The sequence below is a fragment of the Lycorma delicatula genome, chromosome 6, assembly GCF_047948215.1.
Source record: "Lycorma delicatula isolate Av1 chromosome 6, ASM4794821v1, whole genome shotgun sequence".
Taxonomy (NCBI): domain Eukaryota; kingdom Metazoa; phylum Arthropoda; class Insecta; order Hemiptera; family Fulgoridae; genus Lycorma; species Lycorma delicatula.
This window is the reverse complement of record NC_134460.1, coordinates 17088326-17114726: the sequence shown is the minus strand read 5'-3', so window position 1 is coordinate 17114726 and position 26401 is coordinate 17088326. Positions and strand designations below refer to the sequence as shown.

Genomic DNA, 26401 nt, shown 5'->3' with positions numbered 1-26401 from the left:
CATAGATGAATTCAGAAAGTGAAAACAGTGATGTTCTATTATGAACGTGTATTGGTTCTTGAACCCTCAATTTTCAGAGCTTTCTTCTCCTAACTTATTTGAAGGGAAAAATGTTTATTCTGAAAACCCCTACACATTTGATGAATTGAAAAATTATTCAAAACTGCTTTTCTCCCACGGGATGTGTGGCTTTCAGTCACTCTGTAAAAGATAGTCTTTATATGAAAATTATTGTTTTAATCTGCAAAATATGAAACTAACTGTAGATGGTTGAATGTGTCTAGAAATATATTATTTATTTATTTATATATAATATGTTATTTATTGATTCTTGTAAATAATAAATGCTCTGTAATTATTCTTTAGTAATTAAAAAAAAAAAGGTTCTGTAAGGTACTAATTTTATTTAAACATTAATACTTCTAAATCATTTAGTTTTAACTATACAGTTTAGTTAGTTTGGACTTTTCTGTGTTTTGTTATAGAAGTAAAAAAAAAAAGAAAAAAAATTTTAAGTCAACAACTTATCTGTGTCACTTATTAAAAGTTTTGTTAGCATTGTCAAAATCAAAATGATAACTTGTTCTGACAGTGACATCATCATAGATATGTCAAACTGTAATAATTGCAATGATCAGTTTAATAAAAATAATTAATAATATTAAAAGTTTCTTATAAATTATTTCTTACGCTGTAAAAATATAAAATTATAAGAAATATCACCAGTTATAATGGAAATACATGAAAATAAACTCAAGACTAAAAAATAGCCAGTATTTATAATATACCAATCTACATGCTTGTACTGAATGATATTGAGTTCTTGTCATGTAAGAATTAAAAGACAAGGATTCTTCATCTAGAAATCCCACCTTACTGAGATCATTATTTTTTTTTCTAATAAAAAATTTATAAAACTGATGCCTACTCATCATTTATTTCTTATTACATGCTTATAAAATTAAATATAATAAATTGCATTTGTTAATGGGTTTAACTTAGGTACATTGTGGTTGTCCTTATGGAGAAAAACTGGAAGAAAGACCAGAAGGAGGTAGTATTTGTGTAGCCGATCCAAGTTCTGAACCACCACTTACTGCATGTCCAAACAAATGGGATTTTACATGTAATAATCAGCGTTGTATTTCTAAAGCATGGGTTTGTGATGGTGATGATGACTGTTTAGATAACTCTGATGAAGAGCAGAACTGCACAAGTAAGTGTAAAATTTCATTCATTACGGTTAAATGATATAAAATGTTATTAGTTCAGTCTAATAACTGTATTTATTTATGTAGTTTTTTCAGTTATTTCTTACTTAATTTTTTTTTTATTACTACATACCATTTTATTTTTCTCATTCTTTTTTAATATAGTTTTTTATTTAGAAATTGAAAGATTTTTTATATTGAGTAGACACAATTTTCCATTTGTACTGGGTAATCAGTTGTCAATCTTTCATAGCTAATATTTTGAATAAAAGCATAATCTGATCTTACTTTGTTTGTTTTGTTTTTTATGACATTTTTATACAAAGTTATATCGTTTCATATAAATTAAAAAAATGATTTCACTAAAGCCTGATTGATGACATCATTGATCATGAACTGTTTGCATCTTGTACTGGTTTAGCATGATGCATTCCCCTGTATGGCATGATAAATTCTCTATTATGTGTGCTTAAATTCGTATTGCCATAGAATGTTTGTCTAACTGCATTTTATGTAAATAATTATTTTAGCATAAAAGTTTTAGCAGATTCACATTGATTAATGTTTAATTTTTAAATATGTTTTATCTGTGAACTATATTACATTTTATTTGTAAATTTATTTTTTTTTAATAGGTATTAGAAAATAATAAATAATTAAATTCAGTTTAAAATTCATTAAAAAAATTATAAAAAATAAAATTATTGACACTGATTGTACAAATCCTTTCTTTTTACAAAAATCTTCTATATATATATATATATATATATAAATGAATATTTGTTTGTTGGTTTGCCCTGTAAGCATTCCTATACTATTCATCCGACTATGATGAAACTTTAGTGAGTTGTTGTGCACATGCTCGTGAAGGTTTCTGGATTAGTTTGGACCCACTAGATGGCTCTGAAATCGAGATATTTAAAAAATTGTATTTATCAACAGATTTGGCTCATATTCAGAATATATATTAGTTACATGGAAAGAAACATTTTTTTTTTTTTAACTGTACTTGCTAGGAAGTACCAGTATTGATATATTTACAAAACAAACAAATATATAAACAGACTTTCTCCTATCCATATGTATAGAAGATAGAAAGAAAATTACCCGTGCGGACAAGATACATAATACAATTTTTTTTCATTTTTTAAATTTATCTGGAAGATCTCACAAGCAAAAAAGTATCTAAGCGAAAAGAACAAACTTGAAGATCTCGCAGGCAGAGTATCTAAGCTCTGACACTTTTTCCTAAGTGGTCAGAAAAAGGACTGTGAAAAAGTGCATTAGTGAATAAAGTGTAAAAAATAAAAATAAATAAAAAAAGTGTTTAACAAATTTGCCTATAGTTGCCTAATTAAGATAATACGGTTTTATTAAAAGTTTGTGAGTTTGGCGCATGCTTGCGAAGGCTTCTGATTTAGTTTGGAACCATTAGGTGGCACTGAGGTCAAGATATTTAAAAAAAATTGTATTTATGGTCTGATTTTGCTCGTATTTGTCCAAAATGACAAAATATTGGTTGATACACAATTAATCATATATAACCATGTAGTGCGGGCAAAGCCACGATGGGGATGCTAGTAATAAATAAATTATACTAGTAAAATATGGGGATTCAACTGTGTACTTCATCAACAACATCTACAACATTACACATATTTGTTAAACCATATCCAGTGGCAGCTGTAAAGGCATTAAAACAAATATTATTAATTGACTACAAGAATTTTAAATCTAATTCATAGTTCAGCAGATTTCTAGACATTTTTTTTTTTAATAAAAGCCAAATTTATTTTGATAAAAACATTTTATTATGCCCACGTTTCATCACCAGTCACTATGTGATCTAGAATTTAATTGCCATCTCTGTTGTACTGCTCCAGGAATGACAGAACTAGAGACATGCTTTTTTTGTGATTGTCTGTCAACATTCTTGGCACCCATTGGACAAAATTTTATGGTAATTTAGGTGAACAGTCATAATTTCATGTAAAAGAGACCATGAACATACAGGAAATTTATCATTAAGTTCATCTAATGTGAAACGTAGGTTCTGTTTAACATATCTATCAATTTGCTCTTTCAGCTGTTCAATATTTTCCTTAAAGTTACCTTCATTCATTACATTGTCACTATATACTGCAATAATTTGACAATGAATTTCCACAGGGTAAACACCTTGTGCATGAAAGAAATGTATGACTGATCGCATCTCATAGTTCGCAGGATTTTCAATTTTTTTATTCATTATGAACACATGGAAAATCAATCTATGCCACAGTACAGTTATGAAATTTCCTATAGGGCCTAGCAAAACAAAATAACTGAGACCATTTAGTCTTGAACCATTATTGTGAGTGAAACTGTGCACATGCAATGTGCAAATGATTCTTACTTTCTGGAATACCATCGTAGAAAAAAAAAGAAAGAAAATATATATAAATATATAATATTTAGAACACGAAAAGTAAGTCAAACTACCTTAAACAGGTGGAAGAGGACTTCCTAAGGATTGGCTTGAAAGAACAGGTCTGTTACAATAAAAATAACTACCAAAGAATAATTTATAATTCAAAGATTCTTGTGACAGAAAAGAGGAAGGAGGTGGACAGATGAGGAAAAGCGAAACCATGCCAAAAAAAATGAGAAATACATGAAAAAAAGAAAAGAGGCTAGAAAGAAGTGATATTTGCATGGTCCTATGCTGGTCTATTTGCAAAAAAAAAAAATTAATTATATTTAGTCACAATGGTGTGTTTTTTGTAGTCTCAATTAGTAGTCTCTTTTGAATTGCATAAATATTTTTTAGAGAGTATTGAACAAAATTCAATGTTATAATGTTCCAATTTTTAATGTTTAATCCAATGTTACAATTTCAATGTTATAATATTAATGTTTGATAAAACAGCTTTCTATCTAAAACAAACACTGGTTGTTGTCCATTCGATTAGTAACAGAAAAGAATTTCAGATAAAGCTTTTTTCAATAAGCAGATTAACAACTTTATTTTTTACAACTTGGTAGTATATTACTATAACTTTTTTCACAGAACCTACATGTAAACCTGGTGAATTCCAATGTGCATCTGGACATTGTGTACCAGGAGCATTCAAATGTGATGCTGAAAATGATTGTGGAGATTATAGTGATGAAATGGGTTGTGTTAATGTCACGTGTCCTGGATCACAGTTCCAATGTGATAACGGTCGATGTGTTCCAGCAACATGGAAATGTGATTCTGAAAATGACTGTTTCGATAGTTCTGATGAAGGTGAATTTTGTGCAGACCAAACATGTGCATATTTTCAGGTAACTAATAATGAAGTTTACGTTTTTTCATAAAAATACTTTTTTTCAAAAATATGTTTTCTGAAAAAGTATAATACAATAAAAAATAAATAAAATAAGTTTCATAAAAATACTTTTTTTTCTTCAAAATACTTTTACAAAAAAGAATTCTTTTAAAATACTTTTACCAAAAAAAGTATTATACAGATTTGTTTTGTTAAATATATCATAACAAAATGTGATAGTGAGATTGTTTAATTTAGTTTTAGGTTTTATATTTGAAATATGAAGCTGTCTGTTAATTAATGATTTATTGTTAATTAATATTTAATTTTTTTAATCCATGGTCAATTCTATCCATTTCATTACAGTTTACTTGTCCTCGGACTGGCCATTGTATACCAACATCGTGGGTATGTGATGGTGATAATGATTGCCATGATAATCAAGATGAAGAAGGATGTCCACCAATAACTTGTTCTGCAACTCAATTTAAATGTGCTGATTTACGACAGTGTGTTCAAGAGAACTATAAATGTGATGGCATTAACGATTGTAGCGATGGCAGTGATGAATTGGGTTGTCGTAAGTTTTATTATTTTACTTCCTTCTTTCATAGATTTTTTTTAATGGCATTGTATATTATTTGCACCAGGTAAGTCTTCTTCATCTATCAAGACCTATTGATATTCATCCAGTCTGTTACTCTTAAAACAATTTTAAAATATATCTCATGATTCTTTCTTATAACTATTTTTTGAAGTTCACTTACCACCATCAAGTTACAAATAGATCTTTTTATTCATTGGTCAAAAGGTTTTCTTTTTTTTTTATTGTAGAAATTTTTCTGATAATCCAAATGTCATAATATTGTCAAGCAATTATTATTATTATTTTTTTCCTTTTACTCTTTTGGTTATCACCACTGTTACTATTAATTACCAACTGCACATTCACTCAAAGGAAATTACACACAGCATGCTTAAACTTCAGTGACATTCAAAAATCCATTTATCAGACATGACTTCTACTGCATTTTATCTTTATACCCTTAATTTTTAGATTGGTATTCAGTGAGATTTTCCAAGTTCCTGAATTAACAAGTTGAATTGATAGTGTAATTAATACTGACCCACTGGATTGGTATAGTGGTGAACTCATCATCGCAAATCAGTTGATTTCTAAGTCAAGAGTTCTAAGGTTCAAATCCTAGTAAAGGCTTTTACATCTATCTGAATACTTGATTGGGGATACCAGTGTTCTTTGGTGGTTGAGTTTCAATTAACCACACATCTCAGGAATGGTCGACCTGAGACTGTACAAGACCACATCATTTACATTCATCATACATATCATCCTTATTCATCCTCTGGTGGTTATGAGGCTAAACAGAAAAAGAAGTTTAATTAATAGTATTTATAGAAATTACATATGTTAAAGGCAACTGTTTTTTGTCTTACTTAAGACTTCTCATTAAAATACAAATTTTTACAGTATGTTTTTGGTTTTGGGCAAGATTGTAAATTATCCTATCAGAAGGAGCCCTCTGTGGAATCTCTTCTTTAGTTTTCTCTTTTCTTTCTGTAATCCTTATTCTTTCTTTGTTAGATTGGTATTTAAAGAATTGTGTCAGTTACCATCCTGATTCCATCTGAGGTAATATACTGACACCTATTAGCTGGGAGAACAACTGCTTCTTTATTGGGGTTCAGTAGTGTGGCATATCTTGTGGGATTGTCAAATTGTATCACCAGGTGTTAAATTAGCAGCTAATGTGATGCAAGATTCCCTAACCCTCCTGAAATTTACAGAGTATTTGAAAATCATTAATAGCTATGAATCATGAATAGGTAATTTGCTGCATTCTGTTATTTTTTTATTTCAGAGTATTTAATCTCCGTTGTTCAGCATTTTAAAAAAATTAGGGTTCAAATACAGAGATAGAATAACAATTGCTAACATTTACAGGAACCAAACAGCAACAGTAATAATTGAAAAACGTAAAGAAGCCGTAATAAGAAAGGGAGTCCAACAAGGATGTTCCCTATCCCTGTTACTTTTCAATCTTTACATGGAACTAGCAGTTAATGATGTTAAAGAACAATTTAGATTCGTAGTAACAGTTCAAGGTGAAAAGTTAAAGATGCTACGATTTGCTGATGATATAGTAATTCTAGCTGAGAGTAAAAAGGATTTAGAAGAAATAATGAATGGCATGGATGAAGTCCTACAAGAACTACCGCATGAAAATAAACAAGAACAAAATGAAAGTAATGAAATGTAGTAGAAATAACAAAGATGGACCACTGAATGTGAAAATAGGAGGAGAAAAGATTATGGAGGTAGAAGAATTTTGTTATTTGGGAAGTAGAATTACTAAAGATGGACGAAGCAGAAGCGATATAAAATGCCGAATAGCACAGGCGAAATGAGCCTTCAGTCAGAAATATAATTTGTTCACATCAAAAATTAATTTAAATGTCAGGAAAAGATTTTTGAAAGTATATTTTTGGAGTGTCGCTTTATATGGAAGTGAAACTTGGATGATTGGAGTACCTGAGAAGAAAAGATTAGAAGCTTTTGAAATGTGATGCTATAGGAGAATGTTAAAAATCAGATGGGTGGATAAAGTGACAAATGAAGAGGTGTTGCGGCAAATGATGAAGAAAGAAGCATTTGAAAAATATAGCTCAAAGAAGAGACAGACTTATAGGCCACAAATTAAGGCATCCTGGAATAGTTGCTTTAATATTGGAGGGACAGGTAGAAGGAAAAAATTGTGCAGGCAGGCAACGTTTAGAATATGTAAAACAAATTGTTAGGGATGTAGGATGTAGGGGGTATACCAAAATGAAACAACTAGCACTAGATAGGGAATCTTGGTGAGCTGCATCAAACCAGTCAAATGACAGAAGACAAAAAAAAAATGTTATTAAACCCAAAACAGATGGAAGTCAGAGATCCCTAGATGGATGGTAAAACACTTGTATGATCATACAAGTGTTTTACCATCTTAAAGGACATGCATTTAGAAGATTTTTATTTCATAAAAATTAGGAGAAATTAAAATTTGCATTTCCTAACCCACTTATTTACTTAGATGAGTGTGGCTCACTGAAAAGTCATATGACTTCATTTCTCTGATAAGCCTTGCTTGCATCTATTTCATTGAATCCAGCTTCTAATCTGCATTTTAAACAGATTATTATTATATAAAATAATTCAAATAGTGCTGCTAGATATTAGGTAAAAATTATCTGGAATTTTTTTAATATACTTATTCCATACATGAATGATCTCTTTTGAGAGTGGTTCCAGTTGACTAAGAGTCTTTTTAACTGATTTTTGAAAAATCCACTATAAGTTTCTCCAGGGAATAGATAAGCGATTTTGGCTGTTGTTTTGCAAAGTACTAAATATATTTTGCAATACTAAAAATATTTGAAAAAGTTTGTATTTAATATTAAGGTAGATCAGTTACATCATCACATAAAATATTTTGAGTTGTGGTTTGAAACTGTTTTTTTTTGTGTTTTTTTTTTTATTATGAGATTAACTATTTTATTCCACTAGTAATTCATCAGTGAATAAAAAGTTGATTTTTTTTCTAAGTATAATTTTAAAACATTTTCTTTCATAAAATAAATTTGTAATTTATTTTTTGTGAATTTTTGTTATTTTATAGCAACACTTGCACCAAATCAATGTGACTCAGAAAAGCAGTTTAAATGTGAAAAATCTGGTATATGCATACCAAAATCATGGCATTGTGATGGTACACCAGATTGTGATGATGAGTCAGATGAACCGCCTACTTGTGGTGATGTAAGTTTTTAAACAAAAACATTTTTTATGTGCTTTTAGCAATATAATTTTTTTTTAAAGTTGTTATATCAGTCATACTTTCAATCTTTAATAAAATGTAAAATAATTTCTTTAGGGCAGTAATATTGACATAGCTAAAAATATTCATAGAAGTGAAAAAAAATCCACGTTTCTTCAAGTCTATCTGCTTAATTAATCATAAAAAACAAACAAATCTCTTTTAATTTATGTAGCTTATTCCAAATGTTTATTAAGCTCAAAAGATTTAACTGCAATGTTAAGTTCAGATAAGTAGTAATGTTAAATAGCAATTAAAATATATTGGAAAACAAGATTAAACTCAAAAAATGAATAAAATTATTTAATTTATATTAACTAATAAAGTCATAATGACTAGATTGGGTTGATTAGTAATACATTTTTCAATTTTTGCAAATCCTGGCAAATAATCTAATGTGGAATCTTCAGAATAGCAGGTGAGAATGTCTTTCCCAGGAGGGTGGTCATCTTTAAAAAAATGGTTAATTATTATTGTTAATATAAAAAAAAGAAGATATTAATTTTTTTTTATATTTTTATTTTCTTGCAGGTTGCGTGTCAGCCAAGTTATTTCAAATGTAACAATTCACAATGTGTGTTTAAAGCATATGTTTGTGATGGATGGGATGACTGTGCTGATGGATCTGATGAACACTTAATGCATGCTTGTGGTGCTCCACCTTTCTCGTAAGTATATAAAATTCCTTTATTATTTTATTTTTTTTTTTAGAATAATTGTGTGCTATAAAGGGATATAACTCCTAAACTTAATAGGAGTCACAAACACCAACACTGCAATAACAACACCATCAGAAAACATCAATCCTCCCACAATAAAAGAAGTCTACCAAGCACTGGATGAAATGAAAACTTACAAAGCAGTGGGAGAAGATCAGACTTTTCTGGAGATGTGAAAACATGTAGGAAGATAAGCAAAAATTGTCCTTCATCAACAGCCTGTCAACATCTGGATCAAATAAGAACTACTAGAACACTGGACAATAGCCCTCATCCATCCACTACACAAAAAATGGGACAAAACAGATCCGAACAATTACAGGAGAATCTCATTCTCTGACACAACATACAAAATTCTTTCAAGAATCATCCTCAACAGGATCAGTTCACAACTCGAGAAAGAACTAAGAGAATACCAGGGAAGTTTTAGACCCTAGAGGAGCTGTCCAGACTAGATAATGAATCTCAAGCTTATAATGGATTACAACAGGAAAAGAAACAGAGAAATGGTTGATAACATTTGTAGATTTCAAGAAAGCTTATGACTGTAGCCACAGAGAATCCCTACTAAACATTCTAAGACACTCAGACTAGGTACCAAATTAATAAACATGATAAAAATGACCCTTACAAATATTAAGTTGAAGCTAAAATTGAAAGATGAACCCTCAGAACCATTTGAGATCAAAATAAGACTGTGCCAAGGTGATGGGCTATCACAGCTATTATTCAGCTGTTCTCTAGAAATGGTAATGAGGGAATGGCCCAAAAAATCCTCTCCTAAGGTAGAAATAGGCCGGAGAATCAAAATAAACTGTCTTGATTTTGCGACAACTTGGTACTGCTAGCAAACAACATCAATGAAGCTAAACCACAGATATTAGAATTTTGTAAACATTGCAAATAAAATTGGCCTCAAAATGTCATTCGAAAAGACAGAAATTATCTCCCAAAAACTAACATGATTAAAAGAAGTAAACATAAACGATAATAAAATCAAAATAGTAACCTAATTTAAATATCCCAGAGAAATAATAACAAATAACCTGAAAGAATAGACCTCAATGCAAATAAGAAGAAACAAACTAGCTAAAGCTCAAAAATTAACCTGTTACACTTAGAATAAAATATATCTATCACAAAAATAAGACACTAGAACACAGTTTTAAAATCAGAAGCATTTTATGTAGCAGAAACACTCTTTCACCTGAATGAACAATCAAAGGAAGACTCCAGAAAATTGAAAGAAGAATTGGAAGAATCTGGCATGAATAAAACGTACCAGAAAGACAGGTAGTTGTGGATTGTGTCCAAAAATGTCATGTACAAAGAGAGAACCTATCACCTTTACCCATACCATGCGTAAGAGAAGACTAGGATTCTTTGGACATATCATGAGGATGCAAGATTCAAAACTTCTGAAACAGCTAGTACAGTACCATCTCTACTCGAAAAACACCAAAGCAGGATGCAGATAGATCAAAGAAATAAGAGAGGATCTGAAGGAAATTGGCCTTACACAGAAGACACCACAGATAAATTAAATTAAACATGAAAATTCAAAACAGACAAGAACAAAAACACTTGTTTCACACTCACAAGAAAAAACTCACAACATGAACATTTTCAACACTAGAAAGAGTACAAAGATCAGAACATGTGAAAAAGTACTGGAAGGATTGCAAGGCCCAAACAGTCCCATCGAAGCGTCGTGGATAATGGACTGACTAAAGTGATCCCATGCATTCATAGGGATATTTTTCAGATTTATGAAATTTAGCTTCAATAATTTTCTTTAGAAAATTGTCATTATATACATATTTACGTTATGTAATAATTCTTAAACTGATTGAATTATTGAGTTGAAATTTTACAATAAAAAAGAGTTGAAATTCAACAATATCTTTCAAAGACTGGCACTCTTTCCTCCTTCAGCTCTTGTAGTTCACTCAATTAAAGAAATTTATTTCTGTGATATGAAATTTCTATCTACAAGGTAGTAAAATTCAACCATTTTCTCAGGCCCCTTTATCTCCAAGGCATTTCCTAATTCCCAATAATTAAATATAATAATACAGTTACATTTAAATCATTTTTTTTCGCAAAATATTTAGCTTCTGGGAGCTAATAAAAAATTTTTAATTCTCAAAATATTTTTGAAGTCCATTTCCCATTCAAAAGATAAAGATGTTGCCTTATCATTTCATTATCTAAAATAAGAATTGAACAAATTAAAAAAATTTCTTCAGTAAAAAAAATTATAAATAAAAATTGAAAAATTGTGATTTTTAAAATCATAACTTTAAGTAATATTCTACTTCCGAGAACAAGTAAAATAGATCAGTAGTCTGTAGTCTTCCTGTCACTTTACAATATCTGAAGTAATCTTATTAAAAGAAAATTAAATGTAGAAAAAAATTATGAAATTGTCTTTGTGGAAAAAAGTTTGTAAATTTGACTAGGAAATTTCTTTTTACACTTAATATAATTTACACTACCTCACAATTTATTTTTAAAATCTATTTATTGATTATTATTTAACTTGTCTGGTTCATATTTGCCACTCTACAAGATGGTGATGATAGTACTATGACCAGTGGGGTGAAGCTGAAAATGACTACTGATTTTTAAATATTCTTTAAAATCAAATTCTTTTTTATCATCCATATTTATTAAATAATTTTATTTAAAATTGTTAACTGGTTTTTCCTACTTTTATTTTTTAGTTGTGGTTCAGGAATGTGGCAATGTCCAGGAGTTACAGAACGTTGTGTTAATATATCAGTTGTTTGTGATGGTAAACTTGATTGTCCAAATGGTGCTGATGAAGGACCTGGTTGTGATTTAGCTGAATGCAAACATCAAAGTGGATTGTGCTCTAATGAATGCAAACAAACACCTTTTGTAAGTCATCTGTGTTTTAAAAATATTGTAAAATAAAATAAGTTCATTTCTTCCCATATTGAATAGTGCCAGTGAATACATAGCCAATTTTTGGACAGAAAAGGACAAAGAATAATTTGTGTTTTAAACTATTTGTTCCAGTTTTTCTTGAGTGCAAAAAGTTGTAATGCAGGTAGGTATACTTGTAATGCATCTGAGGTAAAAGAGAAACAATTTAGGGTTTCTTTCTCAAGCTTGAAGTTTCTGTATAACAATACTTGTGATGAACAGAGTGAAGGGATCACTTGTAAGTCTGGTATTCAGACTTACAAATGATTCCTAAATTTTGATCAGCTGGCATGCTGATACATTATAAAAAGCGTGTCCAACTATTGTACTTGATTATAATAGAAGCTTCCTTTTGACCAAAAAACTAAATTTTAATAAAAATATATATTTGAAAGACTGTATTGATTATATGTTTGGTAAACTAAGAATTGCCTTATTTGTTCACAGAGAGTTTTGCCTAATTGTTTATTTAAAGATGTTTTATTGCAATTGAGATATTTTATTCACTTATATCTTATGGTGTTGATCTGGCATTCAGATCTATTCGATCTGTTTAAAAAACTGTCTGTGGGTAGTAGTTGCAGTTATTATCCTGAACAGTTTTTTAAACTACAAGTAAGGGCTATTTGTTTAATATTTGAAATGAAATATGCTGAATCATGAAGAACCAAATATTTAAACAACATAAATTATTGACTGTTTATGGATTAAACATTTCTAAAGCAATAATAATATTGAGGAAAAACTTGTATAAATTTTAATTAAACTATCAATATAAGTGAAACAAATCCTTGTTTCATAATTGTAAAGTAAGGATTTGACAGATGAATCATTGAAATTCAAGCAATTACGTGAAACATTAAACACTGTTGCAAGTACTACAGTAAGTTATGTGATCTAGATGACATTAATGTTACTAAAATATCATTATTCAATAAATTGCTCGACAACTAATTTCATGATCACAGTATTATTTACACCTCATAGAACTTAATAAAAATGTCTATAATTAATGCATAGCTCACTTATCAGAAATGAAAATATAGAAATATGTAAAAGAGTTATATTTAGCAGATAACAATAAGTGATTTTCAGTTAACTAAATTTTCCTTTTATGAAGCAATAGTAATAAATTTTACTCATTTGATTTTTTTTCTAGTTTTGTAATACGTGTATTTATTTAAAGAATTTAATATTTTAGAGAAGTTTTGTTTTTAATTTTTATTATAACAACCTCAAATATACTTCTGCTTATATTTTACAAGAAAGATTAAAAATGAAATGGTAGGTGAAAAACCATGTTAGAAATTAAACCTAAACCCATAAACCTTAAACCTGTGGCACAAATTAGACAAAAAAGGCAAGCTGCTACAAGCAAGTAGCTACTACATGCTAACCAGTATACTAACTGGCCAGTCAGTTAATGTTTTTTAGAGTACCTCATATTCAGAATGTAAGTTAATATTTTCATTGGTATAAATTTTAAAAATAAATTTGGGAAATAAATATGTTTATCAACTATGAATTAATGAAAATTATTAATTTTATAAGGTTTTTTAATGGTATTTTTTTATTGTCTTTTTAATACAATCTCAAAAATTATTTTTATGATATTTATAAATTATTATCCGGATATTATTAAAATATTAATTAATATTTTATTATTAATTTAACTTTCTTTTAGGGTGTGCTATGTACTTGTCCACCTGGTGAAATTTTAGCGAATGACAGCATGACTTGTCAAGACTGGAATGAATGCGATCCACCTGGCATGTGTTCTCAAGAGTGTACAAATACTAAAGGAAGTTTCTATTGTACATGTGCTGAAGGATATAAATTGGAAACGGACAAAAGAACCTGCAAAGCTTTAAGTAAGTCTGTTGTTTTACTTAGGTGAAAGTTAAAGAATAGGTGTGTGTGTGTGTGTGTGTGTGTGTGTGTGTGTGTGTGTGTGTGTGTGTGTGTGTGTGTGTGTGTGTGTGTGTGCAGGGTTTAATTTTATATAATTTTCTTTGTTTTATAATATGTAGATGAAAGCATAAGAATATTTGAGAACAAATCTTAAACTTGCTTTTAATTAATTACACACATAAAATGACAAGGCCTTTTTTTTTATAAATTTTTGTGTTCATCTTTAAAGTAACAATTTTTTTATTAATTATGTTAATAAGACAGCCAGAATGTTTAAAATTAATAATAAAATAAAAATCTACTGCAGTGCATTCTACATAAAACTGTTGTTAATGTTCTTTATATATATTCAATTTATATTAGTGAAATTTATTGTTATTTAATAATAATTTTATTTCTTCTATAAATCACAATAATAAAAAAAAAATTCTGTACATTCATATAAAAAGAAAAAAGGTTAGAATTAAACAGTAATATCTTACAAATAATATTACTGTAATATATTTTGAAAAATGACCTAATACCTTGCTGTATTACAATACAATAGATATATAAGAATAGCAGATTTATTGCACATTATATTATGTATGAGCAGTATAATGCAGAATAAAATATTAACTGATTAATTAATTCTATTCTATAATAATCTATGATAATTTGTTTGTTGTATTGCTAATATTATTTGTTATTCACTATAATTTACATACATCTGTATTATGAAATTAATGTAACATGTAAGTTATTATATAAAAAGGAAAAAGGGCTTTTATGAGAAATTAATCATTATTACTTCAAATAAAAGTTCCTGAAACAAAATCAGAAGTGAATTTGAGGAGGAAGCAAAATCTTAAAATCAAAAATCTCTTCTTGAATGAAAGGTATGAAATTTGACTAAATTGATGTGTTAAGTTCTGGTCAGTATATAATGAAAAACAAACTCTGACATAATTTGCAACTAATTTTCAAACTACTTTTTAAATTTTCTATTTCATGATTGTTTCATTGGGAGAAAATATTCATATGATTTATTTTTTTAAATAAAATTTTACTAATAATAATATAATTATTTTCATTTCAGATCACAGTGCAGCATTTTTGATAATTTCAAATCGACATTCAATTGTAGTAGCTGATCTACAAGAACACAGTTTGGAAAGGGTACCTGTTATAGTAGAGAATGTTGTTGCAACAACATCCAATATGCATACTGGTACTATATTTTGGTCTGACATGAAGCTAAAAAAAATATCAAGGCTTGATCGAGGAAGTGAACCTAAAGATGTAATAATTTTACATTTTCTTGTTTTAATTAGTGTGATTCTTTTTTTTTTAAGAAGAATTGATTTCTACACTCATTTGTCTTTAACATCAGTGATCATAAATAAGAATCAGTTTATTAAATATGGCTTTATTCAGTGGCATTTTACTTCTTTCTAAACCCCAAAATTTCCTGTTTACTACTCTCTGAGATATTCCACTTATTACAGAATCATCAGATTGTAAGAATGCAGTTTTTTTTTAATTTTTAAAAAGTTAAGAAGAAATTAAAAGTATAGCCTAACATACAGTAACATTAAAATGTATTTACTAAAAGTATTATATAACACTTTCTGTGAATAAATTAACTCTAAATCTTAATGTAGTGAAGTTTTACGAATTAGCAGAACTGTAAACCATTAAAATCACTGTACACATCTGATTCATAATTTAAATTTATTCATTTTGACTTGCTGTATTACTCATTTAAATAATACTTATGTCAAAATATTTCCTTTATAAAAAAAATAAACCGCTCTAACAGAATAATTCTGCAAAATGTTGAAAAAATTACTTAATTTTCTAAATTGTTAAGAATAATATTTTGTAATAGTTATATATCTGCTTAACCATACTTCATTTCTTGTTGATTTTTCTACAAAACCTTTTGAATTCACTTATCAATTGATACAATCAGCCTCTTTGTTCTTCGAAGGTTTTTTTTAACAGTAGGTAGAGTGTAGTTTATTACTACAACTATTTAATTACAAGTAAGTGTACTGTGATCAACAGATAATTATAAATTTGAAAAGGTTCCACATTCACAAATAGAATTACAGACTAGACAATTAATTATTTGATTTACAGAAAATAGTATAACAATTACAGGAACCAATAATTCCCAAGCTCTTATATGTAATTTTTTATTTTTTTATTTTAGAATAAAATTGAAATTAATTTGTGAAATGACTTTTGTATTGTTATGTAAATATGTTATTTCTTTGGTTGCCTTGTAAGATAACAATCATTCCTTAAAAATAAGCAAAAATAAAAAGTTTGACCATAAAATTTAAATTAGATAATTAAATTTGATATACTGTAGTAACAAATTGAAATAATTATATTTAGGACGAAGTGGGATCAATGCTAAAGTATAAGTTATTCATAAAAAGTCTACAAATAAAAAAATAATACTATTTTAATAATAAAGAATTATGTGTTTTCAAACACATTCCTTCTCTTTGTAAGATATTAATAACCAACAACATTAGCAAAAATCCAATTGCATGCAGTTACCAATCATGTAAAAACAAGTGTGATTGGAATTGTAACCATACCTGTCACACATAGCAGCCTATGGTATGTGGTGGGTGATTCCAAACATACATTATAGAACCATGAGATTGTAAGGGATGATGTTAAATATCTTATTTAGTACCCTATATTCTTTAAGATTTATATTCCATTTCATAAAGGACTTTGGCTTAGTCCTTAAAATTGATAATTCATTTTAGCAATAATATGGATTTTTTTTTAATGAGATTAAAAGTAAAAACCAGTAAAAAATTAAATAAACCTTGTTTTATTTTACATATGTTAATAAATTTATAAAAAAATATTTGAGTAAGGCAAATATTTGTAAAAATTACAATAATTAATTGTTTTTTTCAAATGATATCAAAATTTTTATTTAAAAAAAAGGTTTAATGTGTAATTTTGAACCTGGATTTTAAACCTGGAAACGTAGTGTACGTATTTTATGTGTGTATAATAAATACTATTTTTAGTTTCACAGTTTTATTAAATTACAGGTAATATCCTCAGGACTTGATTTAGTTGAAGGTTTAGCTTACGATTGGGTTGGTGGAAATATATACTGGCTTGATTCAAGATTGAACACTATCGAAGTTGCAAGAGAAAACGGTTCTGGTAGAGTTGTGTTGCTTAAAGAAAACATTACACAACCAAGAGGAATGATGCTCGATCCAAGTCCAGGGTACGTTATTTTAGTAATTATAATTTAAGTTAAAACAGTTGCAGTATTTTTCTTTTGGTTGCGCTTGATATAGCACTGTGTTTATGATTAAAATACTTATTCTCATGTTATTTATTGTCTATTTCCCCTCAGTGTATTGAAGAATAGTTTTCTAACAGTATAAATAATTATTAGTAAGGTTATAATATAAAAATTTATTATTAACTTATATTAATTAATCATCATTATCCTCTAAACTTATTATCTGCTTTATTGTGAAAATTGTAAATAAATGAAAAAAGGTAAAATGAATTGTATAGAAGAATTCAAAATTTGTTTAATTCTTAAAAGATCTCTGTACAGTTGTAAAATTTTGTATGACTGCTCAGTCTAGATAATTGAATTAAAATTTAACAAAGAAACAATTTAAATTGTTTCAATTTATTAATTAAAACAGATAGGGACATAAATCGTTTAAAATATTTATTTTATTTAAGTCATCTGAATGCCCATTGGCTTTTTTCATTTTTACATACATGGACTATGTATTACTTCCAAACTTGGTTGGTGGATAATAAAATTAAGGAAATATATTTTATAATATAAATCACTTACTGAACTAAATGTATCTACATACAGGTGTTTATTTCATGAAAAATATTTAATGGGTCCTCATTGGAAAGTTCCATGGTTGTAATATCTAGTTACCCTGATGTTCTGGATGGCTTGACATACTTTCATTTAGAAGAAGACATTAGTAACACAACATCAATTGTGGGTTTGATGGGCTGGGATGGTCTAATCCTACAGTTGAACTACTGATGGAGCTGTACATTATCAATTAGAAGTACAATATCCTTGTAGTATTAATACCCTGTGTTATTTGATTTGAATTGATCTCTCCTGCTTCTTAAGCATTTAACAATAAACTTCTGACATTGTTGTAGTTTCAGATTCCATGATTCTGTTAGTAAAAGTGGGATCCTTACACACTGAAAAGTAATTTTATTTTTTAATTTTATAGTTTTTATAATGCCAACTTGAAATTTTTTGGCTTCCTAGTGAATGAGTTTGCATCCATTTGCTAATCTGACTATGGTAAACACATTATCATAAATGTGAAACAATTACTGATTGATATTGAGAGTGCTAGGTTCTTCTGCTTGCAAAATGTTAACCACATACCATGTAGCTCTCAATCAGTAGGAGCGGCAGTGTCAGATTCAGTTCTTTCTACTTTTTACCACCAATAGAATGGACAGCAGATGGGCATTTAATGAATTATACACTGTTATTGGTTTCTGCATATGCCCATATTGCCATGAAAAGCAGCTTATTTTAACTGCCATTAAGTAGTAAATTTTAAAATAACTATTGTTTAACAAGTGTTAGAGCTCTGTAAAAAATAGGTATGATGATAAAACAATTGCCTCAAATGTAGTTACCGGTTTGAAGTAAAACAGTTACTAGTTCTGTTCGCCAGTTGTTCACTTTTCTGGGTTGAATAAATAATATCTCCATTTCTCATGTGTGTATTCATAACACATTTTCTATATATATATATATATATGTTACACAATAATAATTATATTTAAAAATTAATCTCTTCCATACAGCTCATCATCTAGTCTATTTTATGTTAACGAAGTATTTAACTTTTTTTCTTTTGAACTGCATTAATTTTCTTTCATTATATTTAATTACCTCAAAATATTTTAAATCTTTTGGTAGAGAGTTAAAAATAGCATTTTGTTTTCCTTGTTAATTATCTTTCTTCATTTTTTACATAATTGTGATAAAACTTGTTCTTCCCTCAGAAAAGAATACAGTAATTTGTTACTTTAGACTATGTCGCAGCCTTTCTTATATCTGTAACTCATATAAAACTAAACAAGCAATCTGAGCAGTCCTGGTAGTAAACAGATTTAAGAATATCACTTATCACTTACATCGTCACTACCATTTCAGTGGGCTTTATCATGCTGATATGCAACTGTGTATTCTGGTTACTGAAGAAGGCAACATAAAAACCATTTCAATCTTTATTTGCTTAGTAAACTTGGAATAGGATGTTTGTATTCTCTGGATCAGCAGTACCATTTTTGAGTGTGAGTGTTTCATATCTGGTGGTTTCTACTACTATGGTGGCTACAGCACTTAACGTACACATTTTACACTGAACAATATATATTAATATTATTTAACTTATACAAAGCTTATTTATTTTCAGTGCTCGTTGGTTGTTTTGGACTGATTGGGGTGAAAATCCACGAATTGAAAGAGCTGGCATGGATGGATCTAATCGTAGTATTATAATTAGTACAAAAATATATTGGCCAAATGGTTTAACTTTAGATATAATTAATAAAAGAATCTATTTTGCTGATTCTAAACTTGATTTTATTGATTTTTGCGATTATAATGGTCATGGGCGACAACAAGTAGTTGCTGGTAGTCACTATCTCTTGCATCCACATTCCATGACATTGTTTGAAGATACTGTATATTGGACTGATAGACAACTTAACAGAGTATGTAATTTTACTATAACTTATTATTGCTATTTTATAAATTAGTCACATATATTATTAGTTATAAGTTGAAAATTATGACAACTCAGTCTTGAATTTTCTTTTTTATTTATTATCTTTCATTTTATTATTAGAACACTAGGTTTTTAACACTTTTATACATTAATTATACAATTTATACATTATTTATGTTACTGATTATAAAGAGGTAAATTGTATTTATAATGATATAATAGAAGTCAAATTATAGTTGTATTTATTTATAAAAATCATTGATCAAAAAGAGTGTTTTTTGAGAATGATGGTTATCTTATGAAATATCTCAACATCATTTTCTCAGACATCTTCCTTGTTCTTTGTTTTACAGAGTTACTTTGGTATATATGGTTGTTAATATAGGTTGATGAAGTAAGGGTCTTATGTAGGTTAGGATTATTGATACATTCTGTGCAATGGATTCTACAATGAAAGGTCTGAAATTGCAACGTAATGAAAAATGCAGTGAGATTATTGTTTTTAGAATTTGTATTTTTGTTGTTTACTTAATTACTCATTTATTTTGTTTATAGGTAATATATAACTACAATGAAAATCAAAATTAAACAAAAAAAAGTAAATAAATATGAGTAAAATGAATCTTGTAAGAATTCTCATTTTGTGAAAATCTGTTTGTAGACCTATTTGAAGCTTTTTTTAATCTTCTTCATTGATGGTGTTATTGGTTGGGAAAACTATTAAAAGATATTCTTAAGCAAATTTCCATTCATTTAAAAAGTGATTCATTTTATTTACTTTTTTTAAGTTTAATCTCACTTGTTAAATGCATTATTGAAAATAAAATTACAAAAATAGTATGTTTAGAATAAGATAAAATGTTCTGGAAAGGAATTAATTTTTTTAATTCTGAAATTTATAGAATCAAACATCAGATCTGATGATTGGGTTGAATTAAACATTGTAAAAGATTGTCGGAAGAAGCTAGCCCATGATATCTGCAAGTTTATCATGAAGAGATGTAGTTAGAGGTAACAGAAAACATTAGGATCTACTTGTCTAAAATCCAATTCAGAATTTACTGGAAGTGGGAGGGGATGATAGTAATATTTTGATGGCTAATGATAATAACTAATGATTATTAGTTTACAACTATATATTTTTTAAATGGAATATTAAATATATACTATTCATGTACGTTTTTAACATTTGTTACAGGTACTGTCAGCAAATAAATTTAGAGGCAAAAATCAATTAGTTGTTTCACATTTAATTTCACAACCTCTTAGTATTCATGTACATCATCCATCACTACAACCAATTTCAGCAAATCCTTGTGCTACTAGTCCGTGTAAACATCTTTGTTTGTTATCGCCATCTGAACCTAATGGTTATGCTTGTAAATGTAAGGCCGGATATAAATTAACTTACTTTGGAGATTGTGCAGAAGGTAATTATGTTATTTTTTTCATTACGTTGAAATTGATATTTCTGATTAATAACAACAGTGTTGTTAACAATTACAATTTCTAATAAACATTCTGTACATGCTTTGGAAATTGTGAAGACTGCTGCCATCTTTATCTCTGAATTACACCTTCTTAACTATTTTTTTTAAAAGGTCCTTAAAATATTCAAAGTAAACCTACAGAATTAACAGTAGAAAAACAAAATCAGAACTTTTTGAATATTTAAAATGAATATTACAAGATTCATTTTTTTAATGTCAAGATTAATATATTTATTGTGATTTCTTATTCAAAATCCCTAACATGAACTTTGGGGTATTTATTTGATTTTTTGGATGTAGTACTTTAAGATTTAGACCGATTGATTATGGTTATTTTGAATATTTTATTTCTGGTGCGTTATTGGGTTTTTTAAATTGACTCGGTTTTATTTTTTATTGGTTTACTTTGAGTATTATTTTATCTACTGTTTATTATTTTCAAATGTAATATTATTAAATATTTTTAACATAATATGGAATACAAGCACAGTATTGGTGCATGCTGTATATACATACTGCATTTCAACAATTAGTACATTTTATTGATTTTATAATGTCAACAATCTGTAAAATTAAATGAATCTATTATTATATTATACCGATTTAGTAAGCACTATAAAAATTAATTAGTAAATGGGAACTTATTTAATGAATAAAAATTACTTTCAATTGCCTATTCATTTTGCAGCTATTAAGTAATATATCCCATATTAAGGTGCTGACCATATTTACATTTACTAATAGCAATAGAGAACAAATTTGTTGCTGCTGCAGTAAAATGTTTTGTTATGGAACAATAAATAACATAAACATTTTTCTAAAAAAAATGATTATTTTTAATTAGCAAGGAGATTTTTTTCTGTTAAAATACATGTAAAGATTAAAATATATATTTTAGATCTCAGAGAAGCTGTTTTAAAATAGAAAAGGCTGTGAAAGTGTTAATAAAAATGAGTGAAAATAAAATGTTTCAGGTATTTTTTTTTTCTAAATTATACTATTTTTTTTAATAATATTAATATGTTTATTTTTGTTTTTACAGAGGAGGTTTCTTTCTTAGTGTTAGTAAAGGAAACACAGATTATTGATGTTAGCCTATTACCTGGTGATAAAACTAGTGGCTACATGGTGGCTATTGTTGGTATTGAAAATGGTATTCAGATTGATTTCGATCGTAAAACTGAAACATTGTTTTGGGTTGAAGGCAAAGAAGAAGATAGTGAAAATGTATGTCAAGATTAAATATTTTATTAATTGTACTTATCATTTAATCATATATTTTTCTTCTTTATTTTATTATATTTTTATTTTAAAAAGTCGTTAAAAAATGTTAAGTATTTCGTCGAAAATAAATTTTTATGTCTAATTTTAAATTAACATGTATTTTGTAATTGGCTGAATAAGTTAATCATTAATCTTGAAAGAAATCAGTACTTCTTGATTATGTAATTTATCATTGATTATGATTTATTTATTATTTTTATTTATAAAAATTGACCTACAGTTGAAGTTTGGAGGCTGGTTCTGAGTTCAAGTCTCAATTGAAATGGCCTTTTTTTACATGCTGTGCACACTATAATATACATTCTGTAAATTATATAAGCCATCAAGGAATATATGTTTTGGCTTGTAAAATTATCACCAAATTATTCCCACCTAATCTCATAAAAACTGAGAAAAATAAGCATAAAATGCACATAAATAATAAAAAAATGCATTTCATAAATGCATATAATAATAAGCGTAAAATGAGCATAAAAGACAACAAAAAGTACTTAATGCTAGTATTATGTCTTGTTTAGTATTTTAACTCATGTAATATAAGTGCTTGTTTAATTCTAAGAATCAAAAATTGATTTCTGTATAATAAGTTTTATTGAAGGGTGACTACCATTTATTTACTGTTGTACATTTTTTTACAACCTAACAGTAATACTGATATATCAGTATATTTTTACACAGAAGTCATGTATTTATATTTCTGTGCTAAAGAATTACTCCTGTCTGGAAACCTACTAATCATCAAATGAGGAAGGATTAATTTTTTTAAATGTAATTATTTTGATGTATAGAATTACATTTCTATAATATAATTTACATTACGCATGATGCACTACTTGTAAAGAGCCCATATCTTTTTGACTGTTCACAAGATATAATTTTTTTTTCTTATGACTTTGGGCATCCTTTTTTTGTTTGTATTCTAATTGAGGAAATTGTGAAATGAAATATGAGAAAATTTTAGATTCATAGTGGGTATCAATGAAAGACCATGCAAAGTGTGATTAGAAAGTTGTAAGACAGCTTATAATTTCAAAATGGCAGTAGTTACAGACTATTATGATAGATCACTTCAAAGTAGTCCCTCTCTGACTGAACATACTGATTGCAATATTTTGCCATTTTTTGGAAGGATTCTTATAAATTTCTTTTTTAAGGGTGTTATGAACCCTCTCCATATTTGCCTAGATGTCTTCATTTGAGTCAAATTGGTTCCTTTTCAGAAAAAATTTCAATTTAGGAAACAAGTAGAAGTCTGCAGGAGCTAAATCAGGGGAATAGGGGGGTTGCGGAAGCACAGGAATTTGAAATTTGGCCAAAAATTCTGCGATTGAGAAGGCATGATGGGCCCATGTATTATTGTGGAGGAGACCTAATTCTTATCTTGCCAGAGTGCAGGCCTTTTCTTCCACATATTTTTGGGCAAATCCTAAAGGGCACTTTACTGTATTCCTGGTTAACTGTCTGTTCCCTAGAACAGACAATTCATAATGCATGATACCCGTAGAATCGAAGAAAATAACCAACATTATCTTCACATTCGGCTGACTTTGTTGCGCTTTTTTCAGTTGTGGTGAACTTGGACCCTTTCACTACAATGATTGTGCCTTTGTTTCTGGGTGATACCCATAAACCTATGATTTGTTGCCTGTAATTACCCTATTTAAAAAATCTGGATTAATTTCGGTCAATTAATTAGTAGTTCTTGGGACCCTTCAAGTTAGTGTTGTTTCTGCTAGTCTGACAATAACTTCAGAATGAATTTCGCATACAATCAATGTATGTTCAAATCGTAAGTTAAATTTTGTCTGTACCACATAGCAACTTAAATTCAAATTATCAGGCAACTCTCTAATTTTAAGTCTACAATTAGAGCACATTAAATTGGGAACTTTCATAATCTTTACGTTGATTTTAAAGTGGAAGGTTGGCTGGACTGGAGGTGGACTTCAACTGATTTGTGGCCATCTTTGAATCTGTTGAACCAGATAAACAATATTAACCAGCTCAGAAATTTATCACTAAAAGCTGTTTTTAATAGTTCATAACTCTCTGAAGCTGATTTCCTGGTTTTCAAACAAAATTTGACACAAAGTCGTTCCATTTTTTCATCCATTTTGTGAAACTAATAATCTGCTGAGAACCAAAAACATCTTCACTCACCAAGATGCCACTCTATATTGAATAAAGATGTTCTTTTCAGTACATTTCAAGGACAAAACAACCTCCTTTCACACCCGTAGGCAAACCTATAAACCTCCTGTTGAGCAGTGGCAGCACCTTTCTTAAAACTTTGCATTTCCATATAATCCAGTTATAAGCATCCTTACCACTACACCTAATGATTGGTCATTAGTTTAATTGCTTGTTTTATAAGTTTATTATTAAATTAATTAATTTTTGTTTTTATTTTAGTGTACAATATACTCTAGTCCATATAGAGGTGGTAATAAAACAGAATTTCTCAGCCAAGATTCTGGTATTGTTGGGGCACCATACGCTATTGCATTTGACTGGTATGGTCGTAATCTATACATTGGTAATCGTTTGGCTTCCAACATCGAAGCAGTAAAAGTTGATGGAAAAATTAAACATCGAACTGTAATTTTAGCTAATAATGGTAGCGCAACATCTGTTGCTAAACCAAAATCTATTTGTTTACAACCACAAGAAGGGTAAGTTAAACTTCTTTCACTTATTTTTATTTTGCAACATATTTAAATTATGTATTAAAATAACTATTTTGATATGTTTTTCAGTTTAAAGTACTATGGTTTTTGTGATGGCTATATTTTATTTTATTATACAGTAATGCACATTTTTTTTTTTAAATATTTTATATTTAAAAAAATGTGCTATTTTATATCTTTTCATGAATTGTTTCTTTATTCATATTGTAAAACACTACAAAAAAAAATATTTTATAAATAATTTATTTGTTTTATGTTCAGATATATTAAATTATGCTCTCTTTTTCTCTCTCTCTCTCTCTCTCTCTCTCTCTCTCTCTGTGAGTGTGTGTGGGTGTGGGTGTGGGTGAATGTGTTTGTGTGTGTAATTTATGCAAGCAAGTATATAAACATATTTCTTTTTCCCTATGTGATGGTATGTTGTTAAATTTATGATTATTTTTATTTTATAGAAAGCTGTACTGGGTTGATGACGGTGGTTATGGAGTGCCTTCAAAAATTGGAAAAGTTAATATGGATGGATCAAATCCAGTTGTTTTACTAAAGAGTGATGATCAGTTAGAAGCTGTTACTATTGATTTGGAAACGAAAAAACTTTATTTTTCAGTTCAATATCCAAAACCACAGGTCTGTGAATTTTGTATACTATACTTAAATAAATAATTTAATTAACATTTTGGTGGCTGTTTATGCTTAAAACATCTGATTATAGATAAAATGTATAAATAATATATATTTTTTATTTACAGATAAAAGTAATGAACACTGATGGTTCTCAAGTTTATGTGTTAATGACGGAAGCAAATAGTATTTCATTACCAAAGGCATTAGCAGTTCATGAAAAACGATTGTATTATTTAGATCCAAGATATGATAAAGTAGAAAGATTAGATATTGTTACAAAAGATGATGGAATTCCAGAAGTAAAGAATGCTAGGCTGCTCCTTGATAATGAACCTGATCTAAAAACATTCACAATATTTAGAAAACGAACAGGTAATTCTGTTATATTAAATGTTAATGTGGTTTATATCATTTTTTCAAAGTAGATTAATAAGTAAATGAACTCCAATAAATCTATTGTCATAACCCAAAAATTTCTCTTTAGGTTAGTTGCAACAGAATATTACATCTAGATTTTATTTTACAACTGATTATTCTTCTATTCAATTTTGTTAAAATAATATAATATGTACTTC

General features: G+C 28.3%; 1 protein-coding gene across 1 annotated transcript in view; it reads left to right on the top strand.

Moving 5' to 3' along the window:
* The window catches only part of mgl (low-density lipoprotein receptor-related protein megalin), a 129114-nt gene that overhangs the window by 30329 nt on the left and 72384 nt on the right, over nt 1-26401 (top strand). The window contains exons 15-29 of the mRNA XM_075369293.1: nt 1003-1216; nt 4261-4520; nt 4871-5084; nt 8185-8324; nt 8914-9050; nt 11828-12005; nt 13738-13924; nt 15043-15245; nt 17033-17217; nt 19427-19727; nt 20940-21171; nt 22274-22458; nt 24928-25187; nt 25655-25829; nt 25952-26198. Coding sequence (XP_075225408.1) covers nt 1003-1216; nt 4261-4520; nt 4871-5084; nt 8185-8324; nt 8914-9050; nt 11828-12005; nt 13738-13924; nt 15043-15245; nt 17033-17217; nt 19427-19727; nt 20940-21171; nt 22274-22458; nt 24928-25187; nt 25655-25829; nt 25952-26198 — 3118 coding nt within the window. The remainder of the gene's footprint in view (nt 1-1002; nt 1217-4260; nt 4521-4870; nt 5085-8184; nt 8325-8913; nt 9051-11827; nt 12006-13737; nt 13925-15042; nt 15246-17032; nt 17218-19426; nt 19728-20939; nt 21172-22273; nt 22459-24927; nt 25188-25654; nt 25830-25951; nt 26199-26401) is intronic.